Below are 27895 nucleotides of genomic sequence, written 5' to 3' on the forward strand. Positions count from 1 at the left end.
TTGTATTTTTGTATTTTTGTATTTTTGTATTTTTGTATTTTTGTATTTTTGTATTTTTGTATTTTTGTATTTTTGTATTTTTGTATTTTTGTATTTTTGTATTTTTGTATTTTTGTATTTTTGTATTTTTGTATTTTTGTATTTTTGTATTTTTGTATTTTTGTATTTTTGTATTTTTGTATTTTTGTATTTTTGTATTTTTGTATTTTTGTATTTTTGTATTTTTGTATTTTTGTATTTTTGTATTTTTGTATTTTTGTATTTTTGTATTTTTGTATTTTTGTATTTTTGTATTTTTGTATTTTTGTATTTTTGTATTTTTGTATTTTTGTATTTTTGTATTTTTGTATTTTTGTATTTTTGTATTTTTGTATTTTTGTATTTTTGTATTTTTGTATTTTTGTATTTTTGTATTTTTGTATTTTTGTATTTTTGTATTTTTGTATTTTTGTATTTTTGTATTTTTGTATTTTTGTATTTTTGTATTTTTGTATTTTTGTATTTTTGTATTTTTGTATTTTTGTATTTTTGTATTTTTGTATTTTTGTATTTTTGTATTTTTGTATTTTTGTATTTTTGTATTTTTGTATTTTTGTATTTTTGTATTTTTGTATTTTTGTATTTTTGTATTTTTGTATTTTTGTATTTTTGTATTTTTTGTATTTTTGTATTTTTGTATTTTTGTATTTTTGTATTTTTGTATTTTTGTATTTTTGTATTTTTGTATTTTTGTATTTTTGTATTTTTGTATTTTTGTATTTTTGTATTTTTGTATTTTTGTATTTTTGTATTTTTGTATTTTTGTATTTTTGTATTTTTGTATTTTTGTATTTTTGTATTTTTGTATTTTGTATTTTTGTATTTTTGTATTTTTGTATTTTTGTATTTTTGTATTTTTGTATTTTTGTATTTTTGTATTTTTGTATTTTTGTATTTTTGTATTTTTGTATTTTTGTATTTTTGTATTTTTGTATTTTTGTATTTTTGTATTTTTGTATTTTTGTATTTTTGTATTTTTGTATTTTTGTATTTTTGTATTTTTGTATTTTTGTATTTTGTATTTTTGTATTTTTGTATTTTTGTATTTTTGTATTTTTGTATTTTTGTATTTTTGTATTTTTGTATTTTTGTATTTTTGTATTTTTGTATTTTTGTATTTTTGTATTTTTGTATTTTTGTATTTTTGTATTTTTGTATTTTTGTATTTTTGTATTTTTGTATTTTTGTATTTTTGTATTTTTGTATTTTTGTATTTTTGTATTTTTGTATTTTTGTATTTTTGTATTTTTGTATTTTTGTATTTTTGTATTTTTGTATTTTTGTATTTTTGTATTTTTGTATTTTTGTATTTTTGTATTTTTGTATTTTTGTATTTTTGTATTTTTGTATTTTTGTATTTTTGTATTTTTGTATTTTTGTATTTTTGTATTTTTGTATTTTTGTATTTTTGTATTTTTGTATTTTTGTATTTTTGTATTTTTGTATTTTTGTATTTTTGTATTTTTGTATTTTTGTATTTTTGTATTTTTGTATTTTTGTATTTTTGTATTTTTGTATTTTTGTATTTTTGTATTTTTGTATTTTTGTATTTTTTTATTTTTGTATTTTTGTGTTGCATGTGTTTTACTTTGAAATAAACTCAGTTTAGCATAACTAATCACACTTTTGTTTTCGCACGTCATCCAAACGTCATCAAATCAACTCGCAAAGCTCCCATTCCAACTCAAGTTCAAATCGATAAATTCGTTATTTGGTGCAAAAACCTTCATCGCTTGCACAACTCGCTGCTGAACTCAGCAGAACTCAAAGTGCAAAATATTATTCAAAAATTGCCCTTTCCTCGCCGCAAAACTCCGCTCACACATTTCTGTATTGACGTCAAGCTTAACCTCAACCGACTTTGGCAGGTCTTCCATACTATAATACCTACTACAGCTACTACTCTGGCTTGGAAAACTGCTTCTTAAAAGTGGCTTGCATATGAAACACGCGCGCTGCTCGTCGGTCGTGCCTACAATTTCATTTTCATAAATATTAATGGATGCATGAATATTCCGAGGTGGAATACATGGAATAAATTGAATGCCGAACACTTTTTTCCCCCTCATTCCCTCGATTACCTGCTCTGTACCAGGTGCCCTTACAAAACCATCATCGCCAACCTGTTTTAAAAAGTTTTTTGTTCAGTTGCGATTGTGTTTGTGAGTTTGTACGTGTAGTGTGTGTGTGGCCTGAATAGTTCAAACGATTTTGTTGAAGTTTTATGTAGACCATATTTCCAACCTGTGTATCACACCATCATCGTCCTCGTCATCATCATCGTTGCCATCATCGCCGGTTTGTAATCATCGTCGGAAAATCAATAGCTTGGAACGGCGAGCCGACTGGTTGGGGAACTAAATAGATCGAGTTGTGTGTATTTTAAAGTGCTTTTGATGGCAAATTGTATTTCAGGGAAAAGGGGTGGTGATTTTCCCCTGCCGAGAAAGCTTGTATGGATGCACTGGACTGAGTGGTTGTGTGCGTGAATGAGTTTGCTTAATTTTTATTCGAATATTTAATGATTGATTTGGTTTCTAGAAGCTTTTGATGAATATATTAAGTTTATATGAATTTTCCAATTTAATCCAGTAATTTCAAAAAATTTGTTCTGTTGAAAAAAAATATGATTAAAACAGTTTCAAAATTAGGAGGCATTTAAATATTACTTTTCAAAAAGAATAAAATATAGAATTAAAATTGGGATATATGAGTGTGACCATGAGTGTGGCGATTGTCCACGCTCCATACATATTACTTATTTAGAAAATAAAGTGATTTTGTATATTTTTTTAATTTGCTGGGTAACAAAAGCAGAACCTTTTATGGATTTAAAATTAAAGGCCTATGCAAAGTTTATTTCTAAAGTTTTTTTAAAAGGTTCTATACTGCCCATGATCGCATAAATGTCCCATAAGCATTTTCATCACTTTTGAGTTATTGATGCAGTTTGGTTCAAAATCGTGTGCTCTTTCAAAAGAGCCTGTAACATCCAGTACTTTGTTCTAGAAATCAGGAGGAAATCCAGTTTTTTCGTGAAAACTTAACACGTATCCTTATGTGTGGGACAAACTTCAAATGCGTTTTTCTCAGCTTGCTGTTTTTGCATATGGGACATTTATGTGAACATGGGCAGTATAGAGCTGCACAAATTTGAGATTTTAATTTTTGTCCTCGCCTCCCAAGAATATTTTTCAAAAAATCGTTTTTTTATTCTTTTAAAACAACAAAATTATTTTTTCATTGCAAAAGCTTAAAAAAAATTTAAGCTATTTTTAATACTAAAAACACACATAACGTTGAATCATGCATTTTTTACCAAATCGACGTCATTGTGCTATCTTGTCGCACCCGCCATTCCGACGTTCCGAGAAAAACGCGTTTTAATGTTTGCCCTTGAATAAACAAAAACGAAAGCGCGCAATGTAAACAATAACAAACACGTTTTGTTTGGCTTACCATTCTGTGCATTGTCCGCAAGTTTGGTTGAAGTTGGTTGGTGGAGACCCGAGTTATAATTACAAATGTTTACGGTAGTCTAACTTGTACGTGCGTCAAACGCGTTCTGACCTGAAATCCCTTAGACCAGTTGTCGTAGTTACATCAATTTTCAGGGAGTGACAAGAGAGCACGACAAGATTGGAACTGCTTTCATATGAAAAGTGACAAAAATTTTCGGAGCTTTTTAGGTTTTCATTGAACATCTCAGGATTGTAATCGAATTTTGGGGATCTGTGAAGGTCAAAAGATGAGGCATTGTGAGCTGCACCAAATGACGTTCTTAACTCAATTCCCCACGAAAACAGCAAGATTCGAACAAAAACTTTTGTTTGGAGGTTTCTGGCCAAAATAATAAGACCCGTTTTTTGCCATTAGGGTGACCTACGCCACGTTAGGGTGGTTCAAAAATTGATCATTTTCGTCTATTTTCGCAAAAAACAAATTTTTCAAAGAGTCACCATTGCAACCAATTTTAGTTGTCTTGGACGCGAAAATGAAAAAAAATAACAGCTTTTTTCACTAAAACTGCGATAGCTTTAAAAATTAGGCGATGACTACACCCAGAACTGGACATCGTCATACGAGAGCATAAAGAGCACGATTTGGGAGTAAAATGGTACTGTGTGCGGACTGAGAGGATAAATCTCAAAATTACCGAGAGTACTTCACTCATGTATATCTTAAAAAAAAATTATCTATCAAAAAAAAAAAAAGTACCGGCACCGAGACTCGAATCCAAGACCTTCGGCATATTGAACCGTGCCTTTGCCGTATGGGCCACCATGGTTCGGTGACTAAGTGGCATTCATTTGTCCATATAAGCCACTCAAAAGGATGAACTGTTCCAATGAACGAATGAACACGCGAGAAGATTATACTCTCGCAAAATAGCACTTTCCTCACGTTTCTTTTAGTGAGGACTATCCCCTCGTTCTTTAACTTTGTGCGTAGGCTTAGTGATTTGTCAGGCTCCAAGATTGATAATTTCACGGGGACCCAAATTTTAAAACACCAAATTTCACGAAAATTTCAAGGAACATGAAAAATATTAAAATAATCTTGAAATGGTAATGTAAAAATCACATAAACCAATGTTCATGCTTCGTTTTATTTTATTTCTCAATAAACTTTCAATTTAGGTTACATTTTTAAAACAACCAATGCGGCATGGGTTTCCTATGTAAATTGGATATCTTGAATAATTAAGCGAGAAATGTTCTTTACCAATTCACGTTCAACACTGAAAGCTATCTTAATTATTATTTTTTTTGCTTTTTTAAGTCACGTAAGATTGTTCTTAACAAGTACTAATACAAATCAAGAATTTTTTAAAGGGTCCAATTAGCTATTGTATTTCATATGTTTATAGGGCCTATTCAAATAACTCTAGAAAGATTAAGAATTCAGTGAATTTATTGAATTATTCTTTATTTATGTTCCGTACCTAGATTTTTTTAAAAGGTTCAATAAGCTTTTGTGCTTCATACGTTTATATGACCTTTTAAAAAAATCTTGATTTTAATACAAGATTTAAGTTTTGTCTAGCCAAAATTTTGCCCAATACAAATATTTTTATAAGTTTTCATCTTTCTTTCAAAAAGGCAAAAAATTAATAAAATAACGGCAAACATAAAATAAAATGTAACTAAACCTTTAAAAAACAAATCGAGATCGGAAAAGAATGTTCAACATTAGCTAACAAAAAAAGGTTCCATTTATTTTTACACTAAAAATTTTAAAATTCCTTGAGAACCATCAATCCAAATCATCAAATATCGTGTAATTGAACATGACTCAGAAAAAACTTCAATGTTCTAAAGGGACCTGAAATATTCTTTTAAATTTTAAATCTTTAAATTAATATAGTAGTCTTAATTCCTTTTTGTTTTTTTTATTTATTTTTATTTTTATTTTTTTATTATTTTTTTATTACATAGGGCTTTGTTACCCGTGACTCTAAAATCTATTGGAAAATGTTATTTCTCTCTGAGATACCATATTTGCAGATATTTTAAGCTGGTTGCAGACATTTTTCCATAGCAGACTTTTTTCTGATATTTTTGAAACCCAAATTTCTTTCATTTTGCTTGGGATTTTCTTGGGAAAATGTATCACAGCTGATTTTGATTTGAGGACTTTTGCAGACACGCTGAAAAAAAATTGCCAAAAAAATTAAATTTTGCTTAGGTTGACTGTCAGACGCGCCTTAATAAGGAAGCGTTATTTAATTACGTAACAAAAATGTGGGGAGGGAAGTCAAAGTTCGTGTTACGCTCCATACATTTTTTTTAATTTGTATAGAAATTTTGTTACAAGGGGGGAAGAACGCTCCCAAAGCTGTAGTGGATTCAAATTTGCCGTGGTGAATTTCTGATAATTCAAATTGACCGTTAAGATGCTGATAAATGAATTTTAAATTCGATTTCCTACATCCGTATACCTGTGCTTTAACTATGGACGTACTAGAATTTTGTAGAAATGTGGTTTTTTAGAATCAATAATCTATGATTTTATAAATTCAGTCCTTTCGTTGACAAATTGCAAGTTTCACCCCACTTGATATCAACTCACTCAAATTGCACACCGTGTTCCCATTCCCTAACCCTATTGATACCGTTGTCACCGGTAATTTCATTGCAGCCAACTTGTAATTACATCCAGTTGTCGACTATGTCGCCGCCGTCCGTCTTCCTCGGAAGTAACAACTTGGCGCGCTCAAGCTCGAGCATGGCTTGTAATTTCTCCTTTTAAGTGAATATCTACCTGTCTATTCGCTCTTAATGCCCAAAGTACCCGATTCCCGTTGGCAACCTTTTTTTTAAATTTCCTAGAAATACAGGCCGCGCTAAACCAGCTCGTCAAACTAAAAAAAACCAAGCGAAACGGGCCAAGAATTGTCGATGGAAATACTAACTGTAATCCGAGATTATGCGCATTCCCCCTCTCTCTCTGTCTCGGGTCAGACCCCGCAGCCGTCGGTGCTTTCTTCGCCAAGGGGAATATAAAAATTGAACGCTCGTTTCTTTTTCGGTGAGTTTTGAAAATATGAGCATGACTCACGGACGAGAGCGCGCGAGTGCTCACGAGCGCAAGCGCTCGCGAAAGAGCGTTCGCTCACCCTGCCATCACTGGTCTCGCTCTCTCTTTTGGACTGTGGTACGCGGGGTGCGAGCGAGACGGCAGGCAAACAATGCGATCGGGAGAGGGGCTCTCTCAGGTTTTATTCTCTCGTTTTAAGTTTGAGAGATTTTCTGTTATAAACAAAACCTAACTGCTGAAAACACTTTGCTCGCGACGCGTTTCTTCAGTTTATACCGAGAGCTCGAACTTTTCACTGTGCCGTCCGCCTGACGTTTGCTTTAGTTTTGTTTTTTTCCGCATAAATGGAGTGCTGTGAAGTGTGATTACAACCGACTGCACATAACATAACATTTTTCGGTTCTCCGTTTTGCGCTCCGCGCTCGCACTCTCTTTCTATTATTATTTTGTTTCGCACGCGGGGCCTAAGCTGTCATTTTTCGAAATTATATCAAAAAGGAAACAACTTCAAAATAATTTCCTCGTGCAAGTGTGAGTGAGCAGTGTTTGAGCGTGTGGTATTGGTGCATGTGTGCACCGTGTGCAGTGTTTTGGGTGCACACTGTAATCCGGGTGGAATTACGGAATTTTCCAGCCAATTCGCCTGTCATTCCGCCATTATGGATACGTACGTCAAAAATCTACTCAACGGGTGGAACTTGCCGGAGCTGATCAAGGTGTTTCAGGGTAGGTGGCGCAGTTCACGGTAGCGGTCAGGGACTTCCGGGAAATCCGACACGTCGTCGGAACGGTTCCCACCCTCTTGAAAAAAATACAAACAAAGCTGTTTAGGTTTACAAAACCTTCGACAAGGGTAGCGCAAATTAAATTCCACCGAAACGACCAACTCGGTTTAGCTGTGTACGGTTGACGTCTGTCAACGGCGCGTGGTTTCTATTGTTCTCGTTGGAGTTTGGCGGGGGAGCTAGCGTGTCTAGCCCCTCGTTATTACGGCATAGATTTAATGGTTGGTTTAAGCGAGTTGTTCGGTTGGTTAAGCTTACACACACACACGTGCACCGGCATTGCCCCACGTGTATGTGCGAAGTCAGTGGTAGCGAATTGAGCCAGTTCGCAGCGTTGGGTACAAATATTATGGTTTCTATATTTTTGCTCTACCTTTCCATATTCGCTGACGCTTGGACTTTGCTGTGTTGAGCTGGTTTTGGAGTTCGGTGGCCACTCCGTCGAACTGTACCGTAATATATGTATTTCAAAGCCGGAGTCGATTGCATGGAACTTTATGGTGTAAACTTGCTCGAGAGTTTCTCCCGCTTTGATGTTTCTTTTTAATTGAAAATGAATTGGTAATGTTTACCACAGACAATCGGACGAACATCGATTTTAAAATCATTCATTCAATTATTGTAGTAGCAATTTTAAAAAGGTCAAATTTGCAATGATTTTAGTCTGTCAACCACTTGAAAACTAAACATTTCTACTAAACTGAAGGATACTGTCATACTCCGTTCAAGTTCCCCTCGATCAAAACACGAAACGCTTACTAAATTCCTAATCTGAGTCGGTGCTTTTTTCTTAGAACTCACTGCACTCATATCCCTTCTTATCGATGCACCACAACGATAACAAGCGGCGCCGCCGCCTCAACTGACCCGGTCATCCAAGGGGATGTGATTCAAACTTCCGGTTTGACAACAACCACCTCCTCAACCCCCTTTCAAATTCCAACACACACACTCCCCGCGAGAGAGGGAGATTGCAAGTCATGGTGGCGAGAGACAACGCCGCGCTCTCCGAAAAACGGACGCGCGTGAATCACTCCACGTGTGGTGAACCCCCCTCTCAACACACATGGAGGACGACGCCGACGACGCAGCTGAAAACCCAAAACAAGCCAAACGTCTAGTCATCCGTGACGAAGGCGCGAGAATCCTGTTGCCGGGATGAGTCTGGTTTCGCGCGAAATTCGTCAATGGATTCTCACGGTGGAAACTAATTATTTTGCAAAACTTTTGAGAGAAATTTTCTAGCTCTTTTGCTTGATCGAATTCATATATGAATGACAGGGATTCTGTCTGAATTCCATCGAGTTATCCAATTTTCACTTTTTAAAAAACTTATTTTTTAATACTATGGAATGAAAATGGCTTGCTCACTTCCGACTGTGATAATCGATTTCAATCGAAAAAAAAAACTTTTGAAGGCTTTAATGGAACGCAAAAGTGCTGATATGCCAACATTAGGAACCCAATGTAATTACATGGGGCCATCCATAAACCACGTGGACACTTTTTCTGAAATTGTCAATCGGTCTTGGGGTTCCACAAGACCCTAGTTAATATTATGAAGTTTAGCAAAGTACTTCAAAATTAACAAAGATTTTGGCCAAAGTCCGGAAGATTGAAAAAAGGGTGGTTTTTGCAAGAATCCCCGTCTTGTAATACATTTTTAGGAAGGTATTTGAAAGACCTTTCCAATGATCCAAAAAAGTGAAGATCTGACAACCCTACAACAGGTTATGAGTACTTAAGTGATATTTTAGTACCTTTTGGAGGCCGAATCTCAGATATTCGGATACATCATGCAACCTGTCATTAGATGGATAATTGAAAGAAGACTTTCAAATGAGCCTGAAATATTGCACAGTGATCCAAATTGCAAAATTAAGCCGAAAATGGCTTTTCCGAAAAATGGTTATGTTTTGGAGCTTTGGTGTTTTGAGAAAAGTTGTAGCAAATAGAAAGGAACAACTTTTGGTTTGGTTGAAAATTAGGGTGGTTCACGATTAGGGTGATTTTCAAAATCTAACTTTTTTGAAATCCATCAAATATTTTTGGGAATTTTCGGAAACTTTCAACGGACATTTTCAAATGAAGATATCTCGATTTTAAGAAAAAAAACGTTTCTTAATCCACCATTAGGTGGGTGGTGCCTTCCTCACATTTACAAAGTAATAATGAAAATAAGTTTATGAAAAAATATATACCTGATACAGACTTTTCCAGAAAACATGCAGACTCTCATTTGAAGCAATGTGGCAACCGGGCGTTTCGCATCTGGCGCGACTCTCGCACGTAAACAAAAAGACCCGGCCTTTTGAGGTTAGGCAAAAAATCGCCCTTTTTGTATCTACAAAAATCTTTTTCTTGGCATAACTTTTTAAATACTTAACTAAACAGAATAAAATTTAATAGGGTCTTAGGGGACCCCAAAACGAACAGAATAAGGCGGATCCGGCCAAAATCGGTTCAGCCAGTTCTGAGATAATCGTGTGGAAAAAAAATCATGTCTACACACATCCCCACAGACATTTGTTCAGAATTTGATTCTGAGTCGATAGGTATACGTGAAGGTATATCTAGGAGTCGTATTTAAGAAGTTCAATTTTCGAGTGATTTTATAGCCTTGCCTCAGTGAGGTGAGGAAGGCAAATACTCAAGAGATTTTTTTATCATTTCTAATGCTAGATCTCCTCTTTCGAATGAAATGTGGCGCTTAAAATTTGGCCTACGCTTTTTAAATATATTTAAGTCTTAAATTTGCATCTTTTTTACCTTAAATTAAAATGGCTGTAACTTTTGACCTTTAAGCCCAAATTGATATGTTAAAACATACAAATGCTTATTTTAGAGCTCTCAAAGTGCCCTCAACATCACTTTTCTCTAAAACTTTATCCTGAATTGATACGTTAAAAAACATATTTTTGAAGGTTCGCTCAGATGTTTTCTCTAAATTAAAAGAACGCGATTTTGGTGTCAAAACTTTTTTTTTCGTTTGATCGCGATAACTTGTGATGGTTACAAGCAAACTCCTTATGTTTATACATAAAAAATTCAAATTGTCTGCTCACATTGTTACATTTTCAAAAATAACTCTGCAAAGTTAGAAAAAACACGAAATTTTCAAATGATTTTTTTAACTACCCTTCTGAGTTAATGTAGATTCGAAAAGTACATTAAATTTTCCTTAAAATCACATGTTCCAAAAAATGTACAGTTGAGTAACAAAAAATTGCAGAGTTAGAAAAATAATGTTTTTTTGTTCGATGAAAAATTCGTTTTTTTTTGGAAATTTTGAGTACGCCATCAAATCGGGCGTCCAATTTTTCATGAAAGTCCCTTTGACACCAAATTTCTATCCCACCACCGTCTGCAATTTTTGAAAACACCTCTTTTTCCGCATGTTCAAAAATGAAAGGGGTCGTACCGCCCCTCCGTCACGAGATATCAAAAAACGGACCTCGAATTCGTGATGAGGGACAAAAGTTACCCTGAAGGACGAAGTTTCATGCAAATCGAAGAGTGTTCGGGCAACTGCCGTGTGAGTTGACGGAGAATTACCCACCTATCCAATGCGTCAAAAAGATACATAATTATAAAGAAAGATTTTTTTTTTCAAAAAAGTGTCCACGTGGTTTATGAACGGTCCCAAAAATATTTCTAGAGTTTTTTAAAGTCCTATAAAATAATAATAATAAACACTCTAGATTTGTTTTATCGGAGTATTGATTTTTGACAGTTAAGTGTTGAGTGAGTGTTCACCTGAGAAATTAATTGTCAATTAAGCTACTTATTTAAATATTTACTAGATTTCTGAAATTCAAGATGGTGGCCAAAATTGTGGTTTTTAAATATTGAGTAAAATGCACTTTATAATTTAATAGGCAATCATCTATTTGAATTTGACTGAAGTTAAAAGTAAGCGAATAAAAAATAATCAGTTTTGAAATCACCTTAAAGCTTTAAACTTTGTAACAGATATACTGCTCATGTTCGCAATGTCCCATATGACAAAACAGCAAGCTGAGAAAAACGCATTTGAAGTTTGTCCCACACATAAGGCTACGTGTTAAGTTTTCGTGAAAAAACTGGATTACCTCATGATTTCTAGAACAAAGTACTGGATGTTATAGGCTTTTCTGAAAGCGCACACGATTTTTAACCAAACTGCATCATTAACTCAAAAACGATGTAAATGCATATGGGACATTTATGCGATCATGGGCAGTATATCAGTTTTGCTTGTCTGTGTCTGTTCTAGCCGAAACCATTCAACAATATCAAAATTTACTTTAAAAACGTTACTTAATCCACCTTAAGGTGGTTGGTGCCTTTCTCACATTCATGTTGTATTTTAGGTTGTATTTACACCCAAAACTGGCAGCGCTAGTCCGAGAGAATGATGGTCTCGAGTCGAGAGAATAGTGGTACCATTCACGGACGCAGAGAACACAGCTCGAGATGGGCGATAGAACTATTCTCTCGAGGTTCATTTGCAAAAAAAATTCATCCGTCAAACAAAAAACCAAAACTGTCGACAACGGGAATCGAACCAGAGTCCTTAGACAAACCAATCCAATGACTTAGCTGCCTCGGCCACCACAGCTTGGTGACCATGGAAAAGTCAGAAGTCGATGTATGACACTTGTTGGAGATTTATTGATTCAACTAACGAATGAACTCATTTGTTATGATGTTGTGAGTTGGTACCATTATTCTATCGATTTTGGCACTGAGCCTTCAATAAATTTTGAGAGAACGATTATCTCGATTCTGAATTTTGGGTGTACGAGTCTCTTTTTAATTTTTTTTTTTAATTTTCTTTTTCATTTAATATTTTTATAATTATTGATTTTACCAGAACAGCAATTTTCAATTCTTTTTTTACCAACTCTCGAAAATATAGAAGCAAAGGGGGGGAGGGGGGGGGGGGCTGTAATTGCATTTAAATGTGCGGATATGCCAACATTAGGTGCACGATGGAATTGCATGCTGTCCCCCTAGTCTTAGTAAACAATGTCTCATTAGATGTATATTTCAGTAAAAAGTTCGTGTAAATCTTTGTCGAGACAAAATGATGTATTAGGAACCATAATTATACAGACTTTTTCCAGAAGAGACGCAGACACTGCTTAAGCAATGTGGCAACCGGGCGATATGCATGCTGCGTAACATGGCTAAACTTGCTGTCCTTATTTACCCTACGCCCTCTTTTCATCAATTTCACAAGACAGTTTTGATTTAGCAATGTATTTTGAGTTTCATTTAAATTTCAAATCATCAGAATATACTTTAATCAAGCTTTAAGGTGAAGCCGTTGATCATTTTCGAAGAAAATTGATCATCACTATAAAATATTCTGTATTAAACTCAATTTAACGAATATCGGCACCAAAAAGAATCAGCATGTGCCGGTTGTTGCCTTCTTGAAGCCACTGAAAGAATTTTTGATCTAAATCAATTGTATTTCAAAATTTATATAATTGTGTGGCACAGTTATTGACATCTTAGTTGGCAATCATTGATTAATTACGATTTCCATAACTTTGCAAGGAATGGGATAATCGTTACCAAAATGAATCAGCATGTGTAGGGCACTATTCTTAACAATTTTTTGAAGGAATTTTGTCAAAATATTGAAAGCGACGCAAAATTTATAACTTTGAACGATGGATGGAAGTCTTCACGTTCAGCTGTAACTGAAGAAATTCTGCAAAAGTTGAGGCAAGATTTGCAAAATACTGGACAGCATTTTTTTGCAGGTTTGATGATTGAACTCATGGAAATGATAAGTTTTCATTAGTTTTTGATGAATATTCATCAGATTCCGATTTTTACACATTTTTTTTATGTAATATTACTCAAAAAAAGGTAATATTCAACCTACCAAATTTTCAAAATTCCAATATTTTTTTTTTCTGTGTTTGAAATTGAAATAAAAATCAGCCTTTCGATTTTTACACATTTTTTATGTAATATTACTCAAAAAAAGAGATAATATTCAACCTACCAAATTTTCAACACTCCAATATTCAACTTTTTCTGTGTTTGAAATTGAAATAAAAATCAGATGGATATTAGAACGCCACTTTAAAGTTTTGCCTTCCTCACCTCAATCAGGAAACGCTATAAAATCACTCGAAAAAAGAACTTCTTTATTTGACCTCGTAGAGCAACCTTCACGTATACCCATTGACTCAGAATCAAATTCTGAACAAATGTCTGTGCGTGTGTCTGGATGTGAGTCCGTGCACCGAAAAATATGCACACGATTATCTCCGGACTGGCTGGACCGATTTGGACCGTTTTGGTCTCATTCGATTCGTCTTGGAATCCGACAAGACCCTTGTTATTATTATTAAGTTTAGAAAAGAACTTCAAAAGTTATGCTAAAAAAACGATTTATCTAGAGTTTGAAATATGATAAAAAAGGGTGGTTTTTGTAAGAGCTACATATTGTTAGAAAAGTATTTGAAAGACCTTTCCAACGCGTTCAAAAGATTGAAGATCTGACAACCGCATCAAAAGTTATGAGCACTTAAGTGTTATTTATACACTTTTTTGAGGTCGGATCTCAATTATGTTGATGAAAAAGTTGTCCGGATTTATCATGCGACCCATCCTTGGATAGGTAATCAAAAGACCTTTCCAACAAGCCCAAAAAATTAAAGATCTGACAAGCCTATCAAAAGTTATAAGTACTTTAGTGTTTTTAATAAGCTTTTTTTTGAGGCCGGATCTCAGATATTTTGATAAAAATATGCAAGGAAGGCACCAACCACCTAAAGGTAGATTAAGTAACTTTTTTTTAATATCAACATGGGACATTTAAACATTTTAAAATTTGTAATTATTTTTTGTAATTGCTTAAGTTTAAAATTTTGTAATAATTTATAATTTTAGCAGTTTGTCATTAAGCTGTTTTCTATTATTTACACAGCAAAAAAAGTTGAATTTTGGAATGTTGAAAATTTGGTAGCATGAAGATTACCTCCTTCCCAGTCAAATCAATCCGAATTCTGAAACGGAATCTAACTAGAATCGTATACAAATTCCGTTTCAAACGCAACAACCGGTTCCGTGTTCGAACCGGTTGTTGCGTTTGAAACGGAATTTGTATACGATTCTAATTAGATTCCGTTTCAGAATTCGGATTGAGTAAACTGGGTTTATGAATAATATTACCTAAAAAATGTGTAAAAATGTGAACCTGATGAATATTTCGATATCTTGTGACAGTGGTTTGATACGACACCTTTCATTGATTTGGATTTTTATTAGGACATGTTTTTCAATGATTGAACTGTCAAAAATCGTGATATAATTTGTTGGGAAATTGTTGTTCTTATCGAATCTGCAATAACGCGAGGAGATTACTTTTTATAGTATACTAAAGATCTGCAAAGTTGTAACGACGAACCGCCCTAATTCTCTATACAAACATTGAAGAAAAACCATTCGGCGCAGTAATTTTTGTTTTTTTTTTGTAGGTTAGTGTAATTAATACATGAATCTAGCCGTACCCCGGATAAATGGATTAAATCCAACTTGTATTGATGAAGCTACTATCATCGAAATCAAATATAGATAAAATAGATCCCGGGACATCTGTGATCCCAAAGCTTCGAGTGTGCATTTTTGAATGATTCATCACTTTTTTTTGTTTCCAAACATAGGTATTCGCTTCCAACCCGATTCGATTAGTCAAAGTTTAATTTCACATGAATCATCAGTTCGTGATTCAATCAAATATTCCATTCCACACCAACAGATACTACGGAAGCTTCTCTCATATACTGCTCAAAGAGAATATGCCGGCCGAATACTCACTTGTTTTGACAATCTCTTGACTAAAGTGGATCTGCGCAATCGCTCTGCCATAAAAAAAATACCGCGCCATTATCACGAGGTTCAACTTTGCGATTACGAAATATTGGCAATGTCTCTAGTCTTTGATTCGCGGCGTAATTTACAGTCTCTCTTGCGTAATATCGATTGCGATTTTGGAGTTTTTTGGTGGGACAAACAGGTTCGAATATTTTAACCCAAATCTCCCCTTTCAAGCTGATGGAAAGATAACAATAAAATGGTTTCGAAAAACGAGACTCATGCTTTTCACAAAACATTTCCATGGAATTCCAGGGCCATTTCAGGCTGGGAAGAGAAGCGCGGGGGAATCGTTCTTCTTTTATATAGCCTTGGTACGTTCACATAAAAGTTTAATACCGAGGTACATTAAAACTTTGCTTTTATATTACGATTCTTTGGTATTATAGACGATATTTCCACCCTGCTGCTCCTATGTACTTTTAGAATATAAACGTTATTTTTTACGTTGATGACCTGACTTGATGATTTCAACTTTTTAACTTTTCTTTTCTCACTTTTTATTCGCATATATTCCACAACACACCAACAGAGGAAGAAATCGATGAGGGCGCATTCAAGTGTCTCAAGTACGACATGATTAAGGAGATAATCCCAAAGGTGGGCAAGCGGGCCAAGTTCGTCCAGAAGTACGAGGAGTACAAAGAGAACCTAACGGAACGGCCGGCGTTTGGCGAGCTGCAGCTGGATGAAAAGGTAACTTTGGCTAACACTTTTTTTCACGTCAAATACTACTGGTTAGGGTGACTACTCAATATGGATAAATGGTAAAAAACAGATTCTCAAATAAAATAATAAAGATTTTTTTATTAAAGAGTTTAAATGATATTAAAACCTTACTCCACAAAAATTTACGAAAAATCTAACTATTGTTGTTATTAATTTATCAAAGGAGAATGGGCAAATTTGGTCCAAGGATGTACACGAACGGGACCAACTTTTTTCGAAAGATCTCGCCGAGACATGAAAAAAAGTCTTCTGGACCAACTCTCTAAACCCCGGGGTTCAAAAGTTACAAGCTGTTGAAGTTTGAGCATTTTGGGTAAAAATGTACGAAAAATCAAATTTTTGCTATTTCTAAAATCATTCATAAAATCTCTGTTTCATTATGGATTTCGATTTTCTTGACTTCATTCGACGCGTATCAGCAAAAACTATGAGTTCTGATATGTCTTAGCATGATTGAAACATGATTTCTCTTGTTTTTATCCGTTTGAACCGTTTGTGCAAGAGGCATCCCATAGAAACAAGTCGAAACTTCAAGGTTTTGAAACCGGGTCCAACCCAGACTGCTTCAGTGAGTATGGAAGGCTTAAGTGCAATGTTGTAACAACTTATTGGGATGGTCTGAGTCATCCGAGAACTCCTTGGAGTTAAGACCGGTGAGTCTACCGCCGTAACAAGCAAGATGTCGGCGGTTTTTGACCACGGATCATACCCACATGGCTTCAGTGAGTATGGTAGACTACTATGCTGATGTGTTGGAGTGTACTGTGTTCTCCCAGGACTCCCTGGAGTTAAGATCTGTGGGTCTACTACCGTAACAAGCAAAATGTCGACCGGTTTTGACAACGGAACATACCCGCATAGCTTCAGTGAGTGTGGTAGACTACTTTGCTAATATGTTAGGATGTCCTGGCTCATCCAAGGACTCCCTGGAGTTATGATCTGTGGAGCAACAGCCGTAACAAGCAGGAGGTCGACGGTTTTTGACCCCGGAACATACCGGCATAGCTTCAGTCAGTATGGTAGACTGCTTTGTTAACGTGTTCGGATGTCTCTGGTCATCCTAGGACTCCCTGGAATGGTCCAAAACATCCCAACATAACAGCAATACAGTCTGTCATACACACTGAATCTTTGCGGTTATGATGCGCGGTTAAAAATCATCGACCTTTTTCTTGTTACAGTGACCCAAATATCTAAACTCCAGGGAGTCCTAGGATGACCAGAGACATCCGAACACATTAACAAAGCAGTCTACCATACTGTCTGAAGCTATGCGGGTATGTTCCGTGGTCAAAAACCGTCGACATCTTGCTTGTTACGGTGGTAGACTGGCAGATCATAACTCCATGGAGTTCTTGGATGACCCAGGACATCTCAATACATCTGAAATAGTCTACCATACTCACTGAAGCCATGCGGGTATGATCCGTGGTCAAAAACCGCCGACATCTTGCTTGTTACGACGGTAGACTCACCGGTCTTAACTCCAAGGAGTTCTCGGATGATTAGACCATCCCAATAAGTTGTTACAACATTGCACTGAAGCCTTTCATACTCACTGAAGCAGTCTGGGTCGGATCCGGTTTCAAAACCTTGAAGTTTCGACTTGTTTCTATGGGATGCCTCTTGCACAAACAGTTCAAACGGATAAAAACAAGAGAAATCATGTTTCAATCATGCTAAGACATATCAGAACTCATAGTTTTTGCTGATACGCATCGAATGAAGTCAAGAAAATCGAAATCCATAATGAAACAGAGATTTTATGAATGATTTTAGAAATAGCAAAAATTCGATTTTTCGTACATTTTTACCGAAAATGCTCAAACTTCAACAGCTTGTAACTTTTGAACCCCGGGGTTTAGAGAGTTGGTCCAGAAGACTTTTTTTCATGTCTCGGCGAGATCTTTCGAAAAAAGTTGGTCCCGTTCGTGTACATCCTTGGACCAGCTCCCATACAAATTTGCCCATTCTCCTTTAGAATTCTATTTACAAAAACGTGTCTTTTTAGTAATGCTTTACTCACTAAGAAAGGGCAATAACATCACTCGAAAAATAAGCTTCCTTCCTACCTTCAAGTATAAAAATCGACTCCGAATCACATTCTGAGCAAATGTCTGTGTTGGTTTGTGCAGACATGATTTTTTCCCTTAAATTTCTTGAAACTGGCTAAACGTTCTTTGGCCGGATGTGTTCCATTCGGTCCGGATTGTTGTTCCATAAGTCCATATTGAAAATTGTAATGTTTGGTAAAGTGCTTTAAAAGTTATACAAAAATTTTTTTAATGTTCTGAACGTTAATTTTCATATTTATCTTAAAAAAAAAAAGCATAAGCAGATTTCATGGTTCAAGCTTTCGTGTTATCGATTACAATCAAGCATTTCAAATCAGAAACGAGTTGCAACCCTGTTACAACCTAGGTTTTACGATCGTTGCGGGGGCTCTCTAGCGTGGTTTAGGCTCTCTAGGTTTAGCTAGTTTGGGCTTCAGGTTCTCCTCCTAAGTCAGCAAATGCAAGAAAAGAAACGGCAGCACCATTAAACGGGAAAAGGAGGGGTAATCAACTTTGTGAGGTAGTTGTCGGGGAACAGCAACCTCGGGAGAATGACCGGAGAAACTTCGAGGAATACATAATATGAGATAATACCGAAACGATGAATATCTTGGAAGAGTGGAAAAACAGACGAAAAAGACAAGAAAGAAGTTGTTGGTGAGAGAGACAGAGAGAATCTCGCTCTTTCTCACTCTCTCATCTGCTCTCTCTCTAAGCGCAAAGTAGTCTCTCCCGGAAAGGGGGAATGGAAAAACGAAATTCCTTGTATTTCTCATGAAAACGTTGTGTTGTTCACAATGAGACGACACGGTATTCCAAGTTCATTAGACCTGGAATACATAAAATGTTGTTATTCAGCGCATTTTGTTTTGCTCTCTCTCTCTCTCACTCGATGACGGATGATTTTTCGTTGATGACGATGACGGTGCTGATTTGCTCTCTAGCCTCTTTCTAGTTTCATGTGGCTTAAATGTTGCTGGTTGGTTGGCGATGGTTTGTAATTTCCGGAAATATGTTTGTGCGCTGCCTGGAATGGAATAATGTCGAAAGGAACAACCCGTATAAACTGGATTGGGTTTCTTTTATGGGACGTCGTTGAGCGACGAAGAGGAGATTTCTTCGCCGAGATACAACGGAACATTGAAATGGGGCGAAGTTTTTGTGATTTTATGATATTTTTTTTATGAAGAATTTGATCAGATTGTGATAAAAGGGAGGATGACAATCTTGTTTCACTGTTCAAATATGGAGGTAATTTTGAACATAGTTGAGTGAGTATATTTGAAAATATTTTTTATGAATTTGGTTGTAGGATAAAAAATATTCAAATGTGGGCCTTCAAACTGCATTTTTATACAAGTAGTTCTAGTTCTCTTTAGACCAAAATACTTCTTGTTTTGTGGATAATGACAAGTCGTCTCATATGCTTAACATTCGGTATTTGTACTATCGAAACAGGCAATAATCCAATTCCAATAATCCAATCCAATTCTTAAAACTCCTCTTTTTTTTACCCAAAGTTCAGCCTTTCTGCGAAATTTGCAAATAAATGTTCTGATATTTTTTCCATTCCAATTTTTTGCATCATCCGTTTGTTCCATACAAATTTGGCAGCTGTCGTCCATACAAAAATGTGGTATTAAGCTGGTACAAATTTAATTTAAAATTATTATTTTTTTATATTTTTGAAATGTTTGAAATTTTTAAAATTTTTGAAGCTTTTGAAATTTATAAAATTTTTAAAATTTTTGAAATTCTTGAAATTTATAAAAAAATTAAAATTTTTAAATGTTTTGAAAATATAGAAATTTTGAAATTTTTGAAATTTTTGAAATTTTTGAAATTTTTGAAATTTTTGAAATTTTTGAAATTTTTGAAATTTTTGAAATTTTTGAAATTTTTGAAATTTTTGAAATTTTTGAAATTTTTGAAATTTTTGAAATTTTTGAAATTTTTGAAATTTTTGAAATTTTTGAAATTTTTGAAATTTTTGAAATTTTTGAAATTTTTGAAATTTTTGAAATTTTTGAAATTTTTGAAATTTTTGAAATTTTTGAAATTTTTGAAATTTTTGAAATTTTTGAAATTTTTGAAATTTTTGAAATTTTTGAAATTTTTGAAATTTTTGAAATTTTTGAAATTTTTGAAATTTTTGAAATTTTTGAAATTTTTGAAATTTTTGAAATTTTTGAAATTTTTGAAATTTTTGAAATTTTTGAAATTTTTGAAATTTTTGAAATTTTTGAAATTTTTGAAATTTTTGAAATTTTTGAAATTTTTGAAATTTTTGAAATTTTTGAATTTTTTGAAATTTTTGAATTTTTTGAAATTTTTGAAATTTTTGAATTTTTTGAAATTTTTGAAATTTTTGAAATTTTTGAAATTTTTGAAATTTTTGAAATTTTTGAAATTTTTGAAATTTTTGAAATTTTTGAAATTTTTGAAATTTTTGAAATTTTTGAAATTTTTGAAATTTTTGAAATTTTTGAAATTTTTGAAATTTTTGAAATTTTTGAAATTTTTGAAATTTTTGAAATTTTTGAAATTTTTGAAATTTTTGAAATTTTTGAAATTTTTGAAATTTTTGAAATTTTTGAAATTTTTGAAATTTTTGAAATTTTTGAAATTTTTGAAATTTTTGAAATTTTTGAAATTTTTGAAATTTTTGAAATTTTTGAAATTTTTGAAATTTTTGAAATTTTTGAAATTTTTGAAATTTTTGAAATTTTTGAAATTTTTGAAATTTTTGAAATTTTTGAAATTTTTGAAATTTTTAAAATTTTTGAAATTTTTGAAATTTTTGAAATTTTTGAAATTTTTAAAATTTTTGAAATTTTTAAAATTTTTGAAATTTTTGAAATTTTTGAAATTTTTGAAATTTTTGAAATTTTTGAAATTTTTGAAATTTTTGAAATTTTTGAAATTTTTGAAATTTTTGAAATTTTTGAAATTTTTGAAATTTTTGAAATTTTTGAAATTTTTGAAATTTTTGAAATTTTTAAAATTTTTGAAATTTTTGAAATTTTTGAAATTTTTGAAATTTTTGAAATTTTTGAAATTTTTGAAATTTTTGAAATTTTTGAAATTTTTGAAATCTTTAAAATTTTTGAAATTTTTGAAATTTTTGAAATTTTTGAAATTTTTGATATTTTTGATATTTTTGATATTTTTTATATTTTTATTCGATAGGGAGTCGAGAAATTACTTTCGAAATATTACGATGGAATGCAATAATCAGATTTCATGTGATTGATGATTTTTGAATGAATAAAATAATTATTAATTTATTTGAATTTTAAATCACGTTTTGAGGTGGAGAAAAAAAGAGCGAATGAACCATGGTTCACAAAAAAAGAATAATTTTTAAACTTGTTATTAATATAATTTATTGATTTTCCAATGAATTGTAGTGTTAAATTTGTTTTTAAGAATTGAAAAAAACAATTTCAAATATTTCAATGCTAATAAAAAAATAATCCCAACATTGTCCCTTAGTGTACTTTTTCAAGTATTTTAGGACAAAAACGGGAAAAAGAATATTTCCTGACATTTTCAGAACGAATATGACAGAATATGACGATAAAATATTTCATTGGGGAGTCTAAAGCAACTTTCTCATCAATATATATTGAAAGACTCTTAATAGCATTGATGTCAATCTTTGAACACCACTTAATAGTAATAAATAATTGATTATTAAAACAAAATTAAAAAAAAAAAACTTTCAATTGTATTCATCGTACATTAAAGTATAACCCGAATACAAATATGAGCATTTCAAATTGCTTAACTTGAAAAATATTATCTAAAATCTACTAAATAGCTTGGAGAATTAGGAAAAAAATAAATCCTTTTGCCCGAATAAACTTCAGCTTTTATAGACTTTATCTATCAAATCAGAAAATAGTTAACAGAATATTTTGTCTTAATAAAATATCATCATTAGTTCAATTTTGGCAGAAATAAACGCCATTCAAATATTAATAGCAAATTTCTCCAAATTCCTACATTTAAGTTTGGATGCCAAGCACCAATCTGTTGCAAACACAGCGAAAACTGAGAGAAGTTTAAATTTAGTGTCTTTTTATAATTTTTTTGACAAAAAATCTATTTTTCATGTATATTTTACATTTCAACGAATTGGAAAATTTAGTTTTCCTGCGCCATTTTTCAGTTTAATATTTAATACATAAATGATAAGAATTAGTTTCAATTATAAAGAATGTTAGATTTTGAAAAAGGAAAGGTAAAATTCAAATAATACGTTAAATCAGCAACATTTTATTAGAGCAAAAAAAAAAGAAAAAAAAAAAAAACAAACAGGATGTTTCTTATTTAATTTAAGTTAAAATTTTTCTTTTAAATTTATACACTCATTTTATTAGTTGAATATTTCATGAACAGCCTTGAGTTGAGGGCCGGTGATAGAACTATTTTGAAAAGCCGTCGCGGGCCGGATGAAATGGCTTTACGGGACGGAACCGGCCCGCGGGCCGGACGTTGGGCAGGCCTGGTATAAAATATTGCTTCGATATTTTTTGCATAGGTTCTCTTTTTCTCAATACATAAATTTTAGTTTATTTTTTCTTCTATTCTTACATAACATTTGAAGTCATTCTGATGATGTTTTATTTCAACCACATTTTAACCACATTCTCAACAAAAAAACACAAACAGACACACACAAAATATAGCATTCTCCATTTTACCAGATAGCCGATCTTGGAAAAACCACACGAATTCCAGCGATAACGAGAAACCGTAATATCCTCTTGTGCCTTCACTTCCCATCCAATCGCAATCGCACAATCCCTCGCAAAACCATCTTCCATAGTAAGAGAAGGGAAAGACAGACCAAGAAGATAACACAAGTTGTTTCTTTTTCTTTTTTTACATTATTTTGTCGAAGACTCTAAAACACTCAAACCAGACTTTTAATGCTTGTCGTCATGTTCAGGAAATTGTTGTTTGTGAGTTTTCTACGAAATAGGGGAGAGCGACATGATTTCATTAATTGATAAAAAAAAAACTTTTTTTGGGCTTTTACAAGTACAAGTACAAGTAAAGTTTTATTTTAAAAATACAAAAAAATGTAAAGTTTAATAAAATGAAAAATGATGATTTTTTTTCTCTCTAAACTACGATTCACCATCGTAACCACACACACTCACCGCAGTCATCATCGTTGTCGTCACTACAAATCATCATCGTTATGGAAAAGACAATCGCTTATCGCTCAAACGATACTTCGTCGTATTTTCTCCCAGTAACTACGACCGTTATCGTCCGTATTCGTCTTTCACCAGAGTACTTCATGTTCCAATGAATTTCGACTTCAAGTGTGGGGTAATTTGTCATTTTCCGTATAATATTTCTACAAATCATTATCTTTTACCTTTCCCTCTTCCTCGTAAACACAACCCTCGTTTAGACCTACGGTTGAGTGTTTTAACTTTTTCAAAGAGTTTCACCTTTCCTTCACCAAGCTTCGCGTTTTTATCTATATCTTCGGGAACTGGAATTTGTTCGTTTTCGCTGAATATGTGCTTAATGCTCGGGTGTGCAAACGTGAATACCCCTTCGTCTGTGTGTGTGTTTCAGTATGTATTACTACTGAAAAATTGCAATCGAATTTTGCAAACGTTGCCGCTCTCCTCTCCCCCCAACCCATCGACACATTACCCACCTGAGGTGAGCTGCGCGAGCAAAAGTGTTGCACTACTTTCTGACTCTTTTGCTCGCGATTTTCTCGCGGAAATTAGTATTCGCGTGGTACAAACCAAACAGCAGCACGCGGTGGGGTAAAGAGCTGCTAGCGTTATGCAAGGCTTCTTCGCAACGGTTGCCGCAGCACTGACTGGAAGCGTACAGCGAGTGTGCCGTGGTTATTAAATAAAATATGGGAAAATGTGTATTAAACCGTTACTTCAAAAAGGTAAAAGCCAACTATTTTGAAATGAAAAAGAAACAAAAACTAAAATTTTAATGAACGAAAACTGTTGAACTTTAATTTCCATTTGTAAAAAAAAAATCATAAATGTTGATAATCTCTAGTTTGGACGAATTTCTTTTTTTTTTTTTGGAAAACTAAGGGCATTTTTTTTGCGAAACAAGTTAAAAAGAAACATTTTAAAGATCTTGAACACTATAACAATCTTTTTCAAATTAAAAATTCCAAAAATTCAAAAAAAAATCATTTTAGTCAACCCTCTACTGCCCAAATTTCTTTCGGAAATTATTATTTTTCTTGTTTAGTGAGGTCATTTTGAGAAACTTTTATTCTACGAAAAACTTCACTTCTCTTGTTTTATGTTTTTCTTGTTTTAATTATGTTTGTTTTTGGTTTTATTTGTCCTATTCTACCTCCTTCTATCATTGCATTTTTCCTTTCTCGTTTTTCATATTTTCTGTTAAAGAATGGCACCATTATCATTTAAAATTTAAAAAAGGGAATACTGCAAACTTCAAATAGGAAATGTTAGTAAAAACACAGCCAAAGTTGATCCCTAAAAAATGGCAATTTCAAAAAAATTGGCAAAGTCACATGAAACAAGTAAAATTTTCTAAAATTTAAAGAGTACTTCTAATACTTTTTAAAGATCAAAAATTTGATAAAAGATGGATTTTTGGCGATTTTTCAGATCGAAGCCCGTCTAATGGCGGGGTTAATTTGTAGAGGGGTAAATTTAATGAGTTTTCCCCCATCCTGCTCTCGGTTGATTTGGATTTGGATTTGGATTTGGATTTGGATTTGGATTTGGATTTGGATTTGGATTTGGATTTGGATTTGGATTTGGATTTGGATTTGGATTTGGATTTGGATTTGGATTTGGATTTGGATTTGGATTTGGATTTGGATTTGGATTTGGATTTGGATTTGGATTTGGATTTGGATTTGGATTTGGATTTGGATTTGGATTTGGATTTGGATTTGGATTTGGATTTGGATTTGGATTTGGATTTGGATTTGGATTTGGATTTGGATTTGGATTTGGATTTGGATTTGGATTTGGATTTGGATTTGGATTTGGATTTGGATTTGGATTTGGATTTGGATTTGGATTTGGATTTGGATTTGGATTTGGATTTGGATTTGGATTTGGATTTGGATTTGGATTTGGATTTGGATTTGGATTTGGATTTGGATTTGGATTTGGATTTGGATTTGGATTTGGATTTGGATTTGGATTTGGATTTGGATTTGGATTTGGATTTGGATTTGGATTTGGATTTGGATTTGGATTTGGATTTGGATTTGGATTTGGATTTGGATTTGGATTTGGATTTGGATTTGGATTTGGATTTGGATTTGGATTTGGATTTGGATTTGGATTTGGATTTGGATTTGGATTTGGATTTGGATTTGGATTTGGATTTGGATTTGGATTTGGATTTGGATTTGGATTTGGATTTGGATTTGGATTTGGATTTGGATTTGGATTTGGATTTGGATTTGGATTTGGATTTGGATTTGGATTTGGATTTGGATTTGGATTTGGATTTGGATTTGGATTTGGATTTGGATTTGGATTTGGATTTGGATTTGGATTTGGATTTGGATTTGGATTTGGATTTGGATTTGGATTTGAACTGAAACTTTGGAGTAGTACATTTTTATTAATTCATATTTTTTGGGTCTGCGAACACATTTTTGTAGAATTGGAATAGTTTATTGCCTATTAAATTCCAAAATGCCATTTCGGCAGTCATCTTAGATTTATAAATTCTGAATCACTTTAGAGTAGTTAATGGGCCATGTATGTTTGCTACTTTGCTCTAGGAATAATAACATTTTAAGAAGAACCAAAATTCTATTAAAAAAATGCACGAATCATCCACTAATAACAATCTTCCTTTTCCAGGACCGTTCCTCGCCCGCCACAACCAAAAAACCCTCCAACATCAACTGGCCCCGCATCGAGCGCGTCTGCGGCACCGTGCCGATCTACCTCAAGAACCTGCTCAAGATGTGCGGCTACGAGCAGGAGAGCAGCCTGCGCAGCCTCAACGACGACGACTTTGTGGACATGGAGCGGTTCGCGCGCGAGGAGCTGATCCACCTGGTGCCGCTGACGCAGTTTTACTTTCACATCTTCTGCAACGATCCGGCGCGCGAGTTCCGGCTGGTGCCCGGCCACCGGAAATTGCTGCTGCAGATGAGTGCCTACCTGAACTACACGACGGCGGCGAACGAGCTGCAGCGGATGGATCCGATGATTAACAACAACAACAATGGGAGTGTGGTGAATCATAACAACGGGGGAAGCAATCACCACATTAGCAGTAGTCGGATGGAACAACGGCCGGTGGCCGTGGAGCGGATGGAGCGAATGGAACGGGTTGAGAGGCCACCGGTGGCCGTTGCGCCTGAGAGGACTGTGGCGGACATGAGTTTGGTACGGGAGTTGAGGGAGCAGCGAGCGTTGATGCAGCAACTTCAGCTTCAGCAGCACCAGCAGCAGCAGGAACTGGCGAACCAGATGCCGGAAATGCTCCAGGAGCACATTCCGGACATCAAGACGATATCGGTGAAGAACCCGCCGTTTGCGTTTGAACAGGCCACGGTCTATCCACCGTTGAGTGACGAAGCCCGCGTCAAGAAGATCCAGAACATCATCATCAAGCTGATCGAGATGTGGAGCGACAAACAACCGATCAAGCTGCAACTCACCGAGGAGATGATCAATGTGACGTACGAACTGAACGGGTACAACGCCTTCATCAAGTGCCCGATGTGTGCCGTCCAGATCAAGGTGTCCAAACTGCCCACCAAGAAGGGCGACCGCTTCGTGATCTCCAACTTTTCCAAGCACGTCATCAAGATGCACTTCTCCCAGCAGCAGCAACAGCAACTCTCCCAATCCCAGCAGCAACAGCTCAACGACAGCAGCAGCCGGTCCAGCCTGGACAATTCCGCCTTTTACGGAGGAGAGAACTCCGACTCGAACAACTACCCCTTCGACGAGTTCCAGATCAAGCGGGCCCGGCTCGAGGATGAAGAGGACGAAGAGGGGGAAGTTCTGCCCCAGATGCTGCATCCCTACGTTAGCATAAAGGACGAAGTGATCGACCTGGACGCGTAGCTTTAGCTCCCGTGTACTGAAAGAAAGAAATAGCTAAAATTCGAAACTCACTAGGCGATAAGATGATTTATTTAATACAGGACAAAACAAACAAAAGATTCTATTAGATGTTAGGAGAGCGCGCGGTTGCGCAACATTCAAAAGACTTTACACCCACGTTTATTAGATTGTTTTTTCATCGTTTAGCTTTAGTTGGTGCACGACCCAAGACAGACATACACACAACGTGCGTGTAAATAGGCTGACTTAGTTAGTTAGTTTTTTTTTTGTATACCGATTAGCATTATACACCGATCGATTCCGACATATTTTTTTTAAAACCATTATTATCATCTTCCAATTCCAATAAATTATGCACTCCCCACATTTCATATAATGAAAGCAAATTGAACAACAGTGTTGGCCTGTTTTATTTTATATGGACAATCACAACTCCCGGAAAGATATTGATTGCTTAGTGGGGCGGCTAGTGTAGACAAACTATTAATAGTTTCTTTGACTGTGATTAGTTATTTATGAGTAACGTGATTTTAACCGAGATCGATACTTTAAAGCAGTGGTGACACATTTGTTCGCTTTGATGTCGTTCTTCATAAGGCACTGATTAGAAAATAATTCTCCGTTTGAACGCGTTTTCACTCAAATTTCACCTAAAATAAGTTAATGAAAAATCTGCATTTTAAAATGCATTTTAGAGTCGTTTAAATTTTATCATATTCCGTTTTAAACAGAACATTCTGTAAGCGGGAGTTCAAAAATATGTTGATTGATTAAAAACAAAAAA

The 27895-nt window shown here is 34.1% G+C and overlaps 1 protein-coding gene across 1 annotated transcript; it reads left to right on the forward strand.

Annotated features, from left to right (window-relative positions):
* Nucleotides 1-6826: 6826 nt before the first annotated feature.
* Nucleotides 6827-27510, forward strand: LOC120420696 (uncharacterized). The gene is made up of 3 exons (XM_039583790.2): nt 6827-7305; nt 15778-15941; nt 25891-27510. Exons 1-3 carry the CDS (start codon nt 7239-7241, stop codon nt 27109-27111), a joined length of 1452 nt encoding a protein of 483 aa, XP_039439724.1. The 5' UTR covers nt 6827-7238; the 3' UTR covers nt 27112-27510.
* Nucleotides 27511-27895: the final 385 nt, after the last annotated feature.

Source organism: Culex pipiens, chromosome 3, assembly GCF_016801865.2.
Source record: "Culex pipiens pallens isolate TS chromosome 3, TS_CPP_V2, whole genome shotgun sequence".
Taxonomy (NCBI): Eukaryota; Metazoa; Arthropoda; class Insecta; order Diptera; family Culicidae; genus Culex; species Culex pipiens.

What these genes read in the sequence shown, in the direction of transcription:
- LOC120420696 (XM_039583790.2), top strand. Translation starts at nt 7,239, where the DNA reads ATGGATACGTACGTCAAAAATCTACTCAACGGGTGGAACTTGCCGGAG. An exon ending in GCTGATCAAGGTGTTTCAGG is followed by an intron (nt 7,306 to 15,777) that starts GTAGGTGGCGCA and finishes ACACACCAACAG; the next exon opens with AGGAAGAAATCGATGAGGGC. An exon ending in AGCTGCAGCTGGATGAAAAG is followed by an intron (nt 15,942 to 25,890) that starts GTAACTTTGGCT and finishes TTCCTTTTCCAG; the next exon opens with GACCGTTCCTCGCCCGCCAC.